Genomic DNA, 13,024 nt, shown 5'->3' on the forward strand with positions numbered 1-13,024 from the left:
GGAAGAAGCCAAAAAAAGTGAAGGCACGAGACAAAAGAAGGAGGAAGAAGATAAACGGTGAAAGATGAAGACAAAATGAAGGCAGAAGTGATCTGAGATCTTCCCGTGTGCTCAGTTGCTACCTGTGTTAGTGGGGCCCTTGTTAGTGGGGGCCCTTGTTAGTGGGGGCCCTTGTTAGTGGGGGCCCTTGTTAGTGGGGGCCCTTGTTAGTGGGGGCCCTTGTTAGTGGGGGCCCTTGTTAGTGGGGGCCCTTGTTAGTGGGGGCCCTTGTTAGTGGGGACCCTTGTTAGTGGGGGCCCTTGTTAGTGGGGGCCCTTGTTAGTGGGGGCCCTTGTTAGTGGGGGCCCTTGTTAGTGGGGGCCCTTGTTAGTGGGCGCCCTTGTTAGTGGGGGCCCTTGTTAGTGGGGGCCCTTGTTAGTGGGGGCCCTTGTTAGTGGGGACCCTTGTTAGTGGAGGCCCTTGTTAGTGGGGGCCCTTGTTAGTGGAGGCCCTTGTTAGTGGAGGCCCTTGTTAGTGGAGGCCCTTGTTAGTGGAGGCCCTTGTTAGTGGGGACCCTTGTTAGTGGGGGCCCTTGTTAGTGGGGCCCTTGTTAGTGGGGCCCTTGTTAGTGGGGGCCCTTGTTAGTGGGGCCCTTGTTAGTGGGGCCCTTGTTAGTGGGGGCCCTTGTTAGTGGGGCCCTTGTTAGTGGGGGCCCTTGTTAGTGGGTCCAGCAGGCATTGAGAGGAAGGATTATAGCCGGGCACTAGTGCCATGAGCTGCTCACTAGTACCGTGTGAGGTGGGTGATGTTTTTTATTCAGCTTCTCGGAACAATAAGTTCCAAGTAGCACGGGCTATGGTGAGCCCGTAGTGGACTTACCTGGCACAGGAGCGGGGCTGTAACTCCACACGTGTGAGGGCGCGCGTGTGTGTGGATGGGGGGTCCCGCGAGGTGTCTGGTAGGAAGGCGGGAGTCTATGGTAACTGGGCGCGCCAAGTGCCAGCGCTCACCTTTAAGCTCGCGCGAGTGACGGCGATCGATAACCAGACCACCATTGTTGGCCTAATAACTAAGACACCTGCTACCGGGGCCGCACCCGAAGGGGCCGCACCCACTGCTGTGAGGGCCGCACCCGAAGCTCCGAGGAGCCGCACCCGAAGCTCCGAGGGCCGCACCCGAAGCTCCGAAGAGCCGCACCCGAAGCTCCGAGGAGCCGCACCCGAAGCTCTGAGGGCCGCACCCACTGCTGTGGGGAAGCTCATAAACTGTAATAAATGTAAACAAATCCACTGTAAGCGAGGACTGATGCACAAATGTCGTAAGTGATATCGTACATGTTTGATGACTCCTGGCCCTGGTAGACAAGTATGAGCCAGGCTAGTGTGGTCGAGCACCCGTGCAGGAGATATAGACACCTACCTAATGCCACTACACCGATGTTTACCTGGTCGAAATGGGCAGCGCGGGACCTGACAAGCGCCAGCTGCACCTACAGCACGCAGTAAACACGCTCCAGCGATGGTTTATAGTTGCGTTTGCCTGACGGTTTCCAAGAGCTCCGCCTCCGTTCCCTGCTCCGGCAATCGACCAACAACAGGGCTATATAATGCCGGTACCTATAATGGAATTGGTTGTAAATGGTGATAGCATCGTAAGTCCCCTTCGACTAGCGACAGACCGTGATTCTGAGAGAGAGAGAGAGAGAGAGAGAGAGAGAGAGAGAGAGAGAGAGAGAGAGAGAGAGAGAGAGAGAGAGAGAGAGAGAGACAGACAGACAGACAGACAGACAGACAGACAGAGACAGAGAGAGAGAGAGACAGGCAGAGAGAGAGAGGGAGGGATGAGGTAAAAGAGAGAAATGCCACGAGAAAAGGCAGGAAACACAGGCAAAGACCTCCTGCTGATATCTGCCTGCTGTCTGCTCTAGACTGCTTGCCCCCCTGAGCCTGGTAACAGCAGAAACGCTTCGTTATATGACGGAGCGAGGGAGAAATGATATCCGGGGGCATCGACCACTGCTGGCAGCTGCATCCCGCTGGGTTATGTGAGAATTACTATATATCCCCCACATGCTGAGGGCCCGGGGCCCCTCTAGCCCAGTACAGGAGGCAGTGTGTGCAGTGAGAAGCCAAGTTTGTGATTTTCTGCCCGAAACGCTGCGCGTACTAGTGACTTTACAAGATTGTAAATACCATGATATGTATCCTCACAAACCCAATGTACCTTCTTGTATATAAATAAATAAACGACGACGTTGACGACGAAGTCAACGACATCATTAAAAGAAGCCTTGCCTCTGCTCAGTGTCCAGCGGAGAGAGAGCCCCGCAACCTACTGAACCGTGACTCTGTTAGCTTTGCCGGCCGACCAGACGGAATCACACTGCGTCCGTGGAAGGGTGGCAGGCAGTTAGCATGGGACTATACTTGCGTATCCACCCTGGCAACGACATACATCACCCTCTCTGCCGGCACGGCAGGAGCCGCAGCGACACACAGAGAAAAACAAAAGTCAGTCAAGTACAAGCAATTAGATCAAAGGTACAATTTCGTTCCAATAGGGTCTGAGACCCTAGGCCCATGGGGTGAGAGTGCAAGAAGGTTTCTTAAGGATCTTGGTTCCAAGCTCAGTGACACCACAAGAGACCCTAGAGCAGCAAGTTTTCTCTTTCAGCGCCTCAGTGTCGCGATCCAGAGGGGAAATGCCCGCTGCATCCTCGGTTCCTGCCCGGCGTCGGAGGAGTTCGAGGAAATCTACAGCCTCTAGGAAGCGAACTTTTTCTTGTGTCCTCTTAATGTTCATTTTTTGTATAAAATCAGATATGTAACTGTATAACCTTGCATAATAAAGTGTACATCATAATAAAAAAAAAAAAGGGGGTGGTAGGAGAAGTGAACACTCTTTCGTATTCAGAGTTAAATGTCAAGTTTTTCCCTGAGTGCTCTGTGTTCCCTTCTCTGAGGCTGTGGGTCCCTATAATTACACCAGTGGTGGTACCCCCCTAATAAATAAATAAATAAATAAATAAATTTTAGAGAGGAATGTAACTTTAGGCCAGGAGTTACATAGCCTCTTACGAAACCTGTACATCTTCCCTTAAAATGATTTGTTTACATTTGTTAAACAGTTTACGAGCTTCCAATCTTCACAACCCAAGGTTATTATTGTTATGAACAACCGTGTAGCGTTTCGGAGCTCATAGACTATTTAATAAACGTAAACAAAGCCGCCATGATTGAGGAAAGATGTACAGGTTTCTTAAGTGGTTGCATGAATGCTTGATGAATCCTGAACCAGATTTTGGGGGCTTTGTTCTGGAACATTAGCTTTCAACATCATTCTTCATGAGCGCTTGAGGAGCTGGAACGATAGACGCTAACAGCCTAATAACCTAACAGCCAACCGGAGTTGACTTTTTCCTCGTTGATAACGGGCACTTTGTATTCCTTCTCCTCCTCCTGTAAGAGGGAGAGGGAAGTAGAGATTGTACTCGCCTAGAGGTGCTTGCAGGGTCGAGCTAGGCTCTTGAGTCTCGCCTTCCAAACGTTCTTAGTTTAATGCAGTGACTCCTTTCTCACGCTTTTATCATATACATATTTATAATTTTGATTCGTATTACTTCAGCGACTTCTCCGTCTCTCCTATATTGGAAGCTCTAACACCGGAAAAGTTCTTTCTGATGTCTCTGTGAGCCATTTGTGTCTGCTGTCTCTTCCTAAGACCCCTCGTTCTGCTGTTCCTAACATTGAATAATGCTGCTTTGTCTATTTTAATCATTTCCCCTCAGAATATTATACGTTATCTTCACCTTATCTCTCCTTTCCCCCAGTGTGGTGAGGTCAAGTTCCCTCAGTTTTCCTCATAGCTCAATCCTCTTAGCTCAGGAATGAGTCTCGTTGCATATCTTTGGTCCTTTCTAGTTTCTCTTTTTTTCAGCTAGGGTTGCCATGCTAGGTATGAATGAGTGGGTCTCACCTTCGCTGTATATAGGGCCCGGAAAGCCCCCTTTGTCCAAGTTTCCGAAGGACATGCGGACGTTGGCCAGCATGACATATGCAGCTGTAGTTATTCTGCTAATGGGGGCTTCTGGCATCAGATTTGGGGTGTGTGTGTGTGTGTGTGTGTTAGAGAGAAATATACGTAGTAGATATGATAGAAGAAAAAATAGATGGGTTAGAAAGGCGGGGTCCAAGAGCTATTAGCTAGATTCTGCAGACACACACACACACACATACACACACACACACACACACACACACACACACACACACACACACACACACACACACACACACATATAGCCACATTAATTGTTGCATAGCCACATTAGGAGAAAAACAACAGTAAAGGAACAGGTTATGAGATTAAGGATAGGGGCGGAAGGATTCACTACAAATGACAAGGAAGTGTGTGAGGAATTGAATAAGAAATTCCAGGAGGTCTTCACCTTAGAACAAGGAGAAATTCCAGAGGTAAGTGAGGGAATAGCTAACCAGGAACCACTGGAAGAGTTTGAGATTACCAGTGGGGAAGTAAGGAAGTGTTTACTAGAGTTGGACGTGACGAAGGCTATAGGCCCAGATGGAATCTCCCCTTGGGTTCTAAAGGAAGGAGCAAGAGAACTGAGCCTACCACTCTCCATAGTGTATAACAAATCACTGGCAACAGGGGAACTGCCAGATACTTGGAAAGCAGCTAACGTAGTCCCGATATACAAGAAAGGGGATAGACAGGAGGCACTGAACTACAGGCCAGTGTCCCTAACCTGCATACCATGCAAGCTGATGGAGAAGATTGTGCGAAAAAAACTAGTGGAGCATCTGGAGCGAAGGAACTTTGTAACACAGCATCAACATGGGTTCAGGGATGGCAGGTCCTGCCTCACAGGGTTACTTGAATTCTACGACCAGGCAACAAAAATAAGGCAAGAAAGAGAAGGGTGGGCAGACTGCATATTTTTGGATTGTCAGAAAGCCTTTGATACAGTGCCCCACAAGAGGCTAGTGCGAAAGTTGGAGATGCAGGCTGGAGTGAGAGGGAAGGTACTCCGGTGGATAGAGGAATACCTAAGCAACAGGAGACAACGAGTCTGTGTGAGGGGTGAGGTCTCAGATTGGCGAGACGTCACAAGTGGAGTCCCGCAGGGGTCAGTCCTTGGACCTATACTGTTTCTGGTATATGTAAATGATCTCCCAGAGGGTATAGATTCGTTCCTCTCAATGTTTGCCGACGATGCAAAAATTATGAGGAGGATTGAAACAGAGGATGATAGTAGGAGGCTACAAGATGACCTGGATAGACTGAGTGAATGGTCCAACAAATGGCTGTTGAAGTTCAACCCGAGTAAATGCAAAGTAATGAAACTAGGCAGTGGAAACAGGAGGCCAGGCACAGGATACAGAATAGGAGATGTAGTACTTAATGAAACAGACAGAGAGAAAGATCTAGGAGTTGATATCACACCAAACCTGTCTCCTGAAGCCCACATAAAGAGAATAACGTCTGCGGCATATGCGAGGCTGGCTAACATCAGAACGGCGTTCAGGAACCTGTGTAAGGAATCATTCAGAATCTTGTACACCACATATGTAAGACCAATCCTGGAGTATGCGGCCCCAGCATGGAGCCCGTACCTTGTCAAGCACAAGACGAAGCTGGAAAAAGTCCAAAGGTATGCTACTAGACTAGTCCCAGAACTAAGAGGCATGAGTTATGAGGAAAGGCTGCGGGAAATGCACCTCACGACACTGGAAGACAGAAGAGTAAGGGGGGACATGATCACAACCTACAAAATCCTCAGGGGTATCGACCGGGTAAACAAGGACGAACTTTTCAACACTGGTGGGACGCGAACAAGGGGACACAGGTGGAAGCTGAGTACCCAAATGAGCCACAGAGACGTTAGAAAGAACTTTTTCAGTGTCAGAGTAGTTAGCAAATGGAATGCATTAGGAAGTGATGTGGTGGAGGCTGACTCCATTCACAGTTTCAAATGTAGATATGATAGAGCCCAATAGGCTCAGGAATCTGTACACCAGTTGATTGACGGTTGAGAGGCGGGACCAAAGAGCCAGAGCTCAACCCCCGCAAGCACAATTAGGTAAGTACAATTAGGTAAGTACACACACACACACACACACACACACACACACACTTTCTGAACGGCATTCAGAAACTTGTGTAAAGAATCATTCAGAACTTTGTATACCACATATGTCAGGCCAATCCTGGAGTATGCAGCCCCAGCATGGAGTCCATATCTAGTCAAGGATAAGACTAAACTGGAAAAGGTTCAAAGGTTTGCCACCAGACTAGTACCCGAGCTGAGAGGTATGAGCTACGAGGAGAGACTACGGGAATTAAACCTCACTTCGCTGGAAGACAGAAGAGTTAGGGGGGACATGATCACCACATTCAAGATTCTGAAGGGAATTGATAGGGTAGATAAAGACAGTCTATTTAACACAAGGGGAACACGCACAAGGGGAACACGCACAAGGGGGACACAGGTGGAAACTGAGTGCCCAAATGAGCCACAGAGATATTAGAAAGAACTTTTTTAGTGTCAGAGTGGTGGATAAATGGAATGCATTAGGAAGAGATGTGGTGGAGGCTGACTCCATACACAGTTTCAAGTGTAGATATGATAGAGCCCGATAGGCTCAGGAATCTGTACACCTGTTGATTGACGGTTGAGAGGCGGGACCAAAGAGCCAGAGCTCAACCCCCGCAAACACAACTAGGTGAGTACACACACACACACACACACACACACACAGGGTGGTATCATGGGTTTCCCCCATCACCACACTGCCCAGGTGCATATTCTTAATTGTTCTTATCTCTGGTGTGGCCCCGGGTGCTACAAGGAGATATGACAGGTGTTCTTACTTGGTCTTAAGACTAAGACTGTGAAGAGTCTCGCTTCCTGTAGTCCATCTTCTCTTGGGACTACAGGAAGACGTCTAACGTTGTTAGACGTCACTAATAACGTCATTACAAGTGAACACCTTGAAGTCGACTACATTCTGTTCTTCACACCTGCTTCTTACAAACACAAATATAGAATAAACTTGTATATGGTCTTAGAATAAAAGTCAATTAAGTTGTAACACGAGGCAGTTAGTGTTGAATCACCTACAAGGTAAGAGGTGAAGCGCCACTTACTAACCACTGTCATAATGAAGGCTCGTTGTTGTTTAAGATTCGCTACCTGGAACAAAAAGTTTCAAGTAGCACGGGCTATGGTGAGCCCGTAGTAAGGAAGGCTCGTGTGCTCATATCGCCTCGCGTTATGTCTCGTTGGCCAACTTTGCTTCGTATTACGCAAGTTCGTATTTTCATTGTATCATTTGTGCCAACACATTTATAATGCCGGCTCGGGTCATGTGTGTATATTTTCAGAAAGAAAACGGTGAAAATATTCCTGTTTGAGAATCATCTATATACATTTACCAGATAGCCTATTTCTACTAATTCACAGGAACAAAAACGCATTGATAATTTACAATTAAAATTAAGACCAAATATAGCCTGCATATATTTTTCCTTCAGTGTCAAATTTGCTTTGAAACACATTAATAAAAGATTTACACGCAGTAAATCCCTTGTAGCCGACAACTAACTCCTTTTATTCTTTCGACAGAGCGGCATGGAGGTGGGCGTGGCATCCTACACATCCGGGCGGCCCGTGGGCGGGTCTCCGGACCGGGGGCGCGGCCCCCCTAGGGGTAACCTACATGTGGAGTTCGCCCAAATAGGAGAAGTGAAGGAACGGAAGGAGAAATACCTCACGGCCAAATATGGCGCTCACCAGATGTCTCTCATCAGGAAGCGGCTAGGCGTCGAGATGTGGATGTTTGACCAGTTACAGACACTCTATCCTTCTCCGGTACGTCTCGGGGTCTCTTCCCTCTGTGTACGACAGTGTCAGACCACGGAGGAAAATGGAAACAGGAATTTCCTTAAGTACTTTCGTATATTAATACATCTTCAGAAAGATTTCGTACTAATATACGAAGGTACTGAAGGAAATTCCTGTTTCAATTTTCCTCCGTGGTCTGACACTGTCACATTTTTAATCACGTGTTTATTTTTCGTGATTTACACACACACACACCGATTTACACACACATAACCGAAAAGGTAAGATTAATAATTCTAACACGAATTTTCTCAATATTTCTTATGTTTCTATTCACTGTCGGTGGTAATTGAAAAATCAATTTTCCAAAATTCATTTTTATTTCTAGTCTAACACGACGCCTGAACGCGTTTCGTAATAACTTATTACATTTTCAAAGACTTTAGTTTACACACACAACTGTAACCTGTAAGCACGCATTGTTGTTGTTCTTATAGATTCAGCTACTCGGAACAAGTTCCAAGTAGCACGGGCTATGGTGAGCCCGAAGTGGACTTACCTGGCACAAGAACAGTGCTGTGGAAGATTTTGGGATTTTGCGTGTTAAACACGCAAAATCCGTCCATAGTTATACTCGATTGATTGATTGATTGATGAAGATTAAGCCATCCACAAGGTGGCACGGGCATGAATAGCCGTAAGTGGTGGCCCTTTTGAGCCATTACCAGTATCAATAGATGATACTGGAGATCTGTGGAGGTGCGACTGCACCCTGCGTGACGGGAGATGTCTCCCGTGAGTTATACTCGCATTTGGGTGAGGTGATATGGTACAACAGTTTTGGGTGAGGTGAAGAAACTTGTGACAAACACAAGACAAAACACGAAACAATGGGTATTACTTGGATATGAGAACATAAGAATGGAAGTAACTGCAGAGGGCCTATTGGCCCATACTTCCTCTTGATGCTTCTATATTGGTTCGGAGTCTTGAAGTGGGTAGAATATAGTTGTGCATTAATTGGCCAATTAATCACAAAGTACTTTGCGATCGTCGTGTCTCCTGTGACCGGTAAGTAGTGAGGGTGTGTACTGGAACAATAGGAGGCTGTGTACTGGAACAGTAGTGAGGGTGTGTACTGGAACAGTAGGAGGCTGTGTACTGGAACAGTAGTGAGGGTGTGTACTGGAACAGTAGGAGGGTGTGTACTGGAACAGTAGGAGGGTGTGTACTGGAACAATAGTGAGGGTGTGTACTGGAACAGTAGGAGGGTGTGTACTGGAACAGTAGGAGGGTGTGTACTGGAACAGTAGTGAGGCTGTGTACTGGAACAGTAGTGAGGGTGTGTACTGGAACAGTAGGAGGGTGTGTACTGGAACAGTAGGAGGCTGTGTACTGGAACAGTAGTGAGGCTGTGTACTGGAACAGTAGTGAGGGTGTGTACTGGAACAGTAGGAGGGTGTGTACTGGAACAGTAGGAGGCTGTGTACTGGAACAGTAGTGAGGCTGTGTACTGGAACAGTAGTGAGGGTGTGTACTGGAACAGTAGGAGGGTGTGTACTGGAACAGTAGGAGGGTGTGTACTGGAACAGTAGGAGGCTGTGTACTGGAACAGTAGGAGGCTGTGTACTGGAACAGTAGGAGGCTGTGTACTGGAACAGTAGGAGGGTGTGTACTGGAACAGTAGGAGGGTGTGTACTGGAACAGTAGGAGGCTGTGTACTGGAACAGTAGGAGGGTGTGTACTGGAACAGTAGGAGGCTGTGTACTGGAACAGTAGTGAGGCTGTGTACTGGAACAGTAGGAGGGTGTGTACTGGAACAGTAGGAGGCTGTGTACTGGAACAGTAGGAGGCTGTGTACTGGAACAGTAGGAGGGTGTGTACTGGAACAGTAGGAGGCTGTGTACTGGAACAGTAGGAGGGTGTGTACTGGAACAGTAGTGAGGGTGTGTACTGGAACAGTAGGAGGGTGTGTACTGGAACAGTAGGAGGCTGTGTACTGGAACAGTAGGAGGGTGTGTACTGGAACAGTAGGAGGCTGTGTACTGGAACAGTAGGAGGGTGTGTACTGGAACAGTAGGAGGGTGTGTACTGGAACAGTAGGAGGCTGTGTACTGGAACAGTAGTGAGGCTGTGTACTGGAACAGTAGGAGGGTGTGTACTGGAACAGTAGGAGGCTGTGTACTGGAACAGTAGGAGGGTGTGTACTGGAACAGTAGGAGGCTGTGTACTGGAACAGTAGTGAGGCTGTGTACTGGAACAGTAGGAGGGTGTGTACTGGAACAGTAGGAGGGTGTGTACTGGAACAGTAGGAGGGTGTGTACTGGAACAGTAGGAGGCTGTGTACTGGAACAGTAGGAGGGTGTGTACTGGAACAGTAGGAGGCTGTGTACTGGAACAGTAGGAGGGTGTGTACTGGAACAGTAGTGAGGGTGTGTACTGGAACAGTAGGAGGGTGTGTACTGGAACAGTAGGAGGCTGTGTACTGGAACAGTAGGAGGGTGTGTACTGGAACAGTAGTGAGGGTGTGTACTGGAACAGTAGGAGGCTGTGTACTGGAACAGTAGGAGGGTGTGTACTGGAACAGTAGGAGGGTGTGTACTGGAACAGTAGGAGGGTGTGTACTGGAACAGTAGGAGGCTGTGTACTGGAACAGTAGGAGGGTGTGTACTGGAACAGTAGGAGGGTGTGTACTGGAACAGTAGGAGGCTGTGTACTGGAACAGTAGGAGGCTGTGTACTGGAACAGTAGGAGGGTGTGTACTGGAACAGTAGGAGGCTGTGTACTGGAACAGTAGGAGGGTGTGTACTGGAACAGTAGGAGGCTGTGTACTGGAACAGTAGGAGGGTGTGTACTGGAACAAGGGGAGGCCGGGTGTGTGTGTGGGGGAAACCTGGCCACGGGATCGACTCGGGCACCACTGGGTAGCCTGTGTAGCCACTTATAAAGGAAATTACCAACAGACGTATCCACTGTGTTTAAGAACAAACTTTACATGTTCATTGTATTCGTGCTCACCCAAGTTGTAGTGTTAATCGGACTGCGAGCTGGAAGCCCCAACAGTCTAAAGGAACACATTCAAGGTAGCAAGCTAATTTGATTTCATGATCTCGGCAATATATAGTTAGGGATAAAGGTAGCAAACACTCCAGTCCATGAAGTCTGTAGATAAGTTTTGTGAAAATCTTTAGAACTAATTTTTAAACTTTAAATTTTGCCCCGAGGGGCGAGCTTATTGGGCAGCGCCACTCATCCTGTGAGTGGACACACCGCCATAACAGCATGTACAACACTCCCCAATAGGAAGAAAACCCGATGGGTTGTTCATCCTGTCACTTGTACCCAGACACAGCTGGGACAGTTGTGTAGAATCGACCTCGGGGTGCAGGGTCACCGCAGGTACACATACCCACTCGACCACGATGAGCTTCTGAGGTAACACAATCTGAAGTCCGCCTCCTTGGGGCGGACTTCAGATTGCAAACTTGCAAGGAGTTTGGAGCCACCGAGTTGGTATTCAATTGTTACATTACCCGCTCACACTCTGGTGGAGGTGATGGAGCAGGCAAGGCGATACAGCTGGTCATGTCTCCTTACATCCGCAGCCTCCCTTGACCTAGCAGGATATAAGTAGTTGGTTGTTAGTCGACTGTTGTGGGTCGCATCCTGTGCAAAGGACGTTCTGTGAAAAGAACTCGAATTTCCCGTCAACAAAACCAATACATTATCCACCAAATGCTTCCATCTCTCTCCTGCCTGTCGTCTTCCTCCTTTCTGCTGCCTGCTGCCTTTCTGCTGCCTTCCTGCTGCCTTCCTGCCTCCCTGCTGCCTGCCCCCCGCCACGTCCGGAGCAGCACTCAGCAGTAGGGTTGGCAGCAGTCCACGAGGGACGTGGTGTATGTGATGGTCGCCTCTTGACCCACTCCCGGGCTAATGAACCTCAAACTTATGAGACATTTATCACACTCTTCCTTCTAGGTGATTGACCTTTAATGCATACTTAAAGATAGAGCTGGTGCCATGCGTGTGGTGTCACTGTGTACTCGCCTAGTTGTGCTTGCGGGGGTTGAGCTCTGGCTCTTTGGGCCGGCCTCTCAACTGATTTTTTTCCCCACACACGCACACTCCCAGGAAGCAGCCCGTAGCAGCTGTTTAACTCCCAGGTACCTATTTATTGCTAGGCGAACAGGGGCATCAGGGTGAAATAAACTCTGCCCATTTGTTTCCGCTTCCGCCGGGGATCGATCCCCGGACCCTGGAACAACGAATCCCGAGCGTTGTCCACTCAGCCGTCAGGCCCCCTTGTGTGTATGTGTGTGTGTGTGTGTGTGTGTGTGTGTGTGTGTGTGTGTGTGTGGTTGGTTTGGTGGGGTGCATAGCTTGGAGGGGAGGGGGGGGGTTCAGCTGTTAGTAACATAGTGTGAAGCATGACACCTCCACCAGGCTGGCACCCCACCAGCGAGCCACCCCCACCAGCGAGCCACCCCCACCAGCGAGCCACCCCCACCAGCGAGCCACCCCCACCAGCGAGCCACCCCCACCAGCGAGCCACCCCCACCAGCGAGCCACCCCCACCAGCGAGCCACCCCCACCAGCGAGCCACCCCCACCAGCGAGCCACCCCCACCATTGTACTAACTCACAACACACAACATTATGCTTATTCAATTTACAGCACAATGAAATCACCCAAAAATGCTATGGTAATGAAATAACTATTATATGTTTTAAAGAGTTTTACGGACGGTAATGAAACATGGAAAACATTGAAGCCAGACAGCGCGCACTCCGGTGACAAATGGAATAATTAGCCAGTGGCACCTTTTGGCTTACTGTATAAACAAAATAAAAAGTTAGTGTGTTGAAAGCTGCAATATCCTGATGTGGGTGGATGTCTGTAAAAGTATGACGCTGAGGGAAAAGTGTGCGAGAGCGTTAATGAGAGTGCGAGACAGAGGGTGGGATCGTGTGGGAGTATTGCGTGAGAGAGAGTATGAGTGAGTGAGTGTGTGTACTCGTTATACTCTTGTAGCTTAGCTTGCAGAGTCGATCATCTGCTCTTCAGCAACACTTTCATCTGTCAATCGTGTAATGCAGTAGCTCCAGACTCGTCTGATTGATCAATCTTCAAACACAATTAAATGGTTAAAGTTATCTTCAACTACCTCATCTTCCTCGTTTT

The 13,024-nt window shown here is 48.5% G+C and overlaps 1 protein-coding gene across 5 annotated transcripts in view; it reads left to right on the forward strand.

Moving 5' to 3' along the window:
• Nucleotides 1-13,024, forward strand: part of LOC123754052 (protein phosphatase 1 regulatory subunit 14C) — a 197,331-nt gene that overhangs the window by 180,087 nt on the left and 4,220 nt on the right. For all 5 annotated transcript variants that reach the window (XM_069307339.1, XM_045736187.2, XM_045736188.2 and 2 more), the window contains exon 3: nt 7,625-7,870. In XM_069307339.1, coding sequence (XP_069163440.1) covers nt 7,625-7,870 — 246 coding nt within the window. The remainder of the gene's footprint in view (nt 1-7,624; nt 7,871-13,024) is intronic.

Source organism: Procambarus clarkii, chromosome 6 (assembly GCF_040958095.1).
Source record: "Procambarus clarkii isolate CNS0578487 chromosome 6, FALCON_Pclarkii_2.0, whole genome shotgun sequence".
Taxonomy (NCBI): domain Eukaryota; kingdom Metazoa; phylum Arthropoda; class Malacostraca; order Decapoda; family Cambaridae; genus Procambarus; species Procambarus clarkii.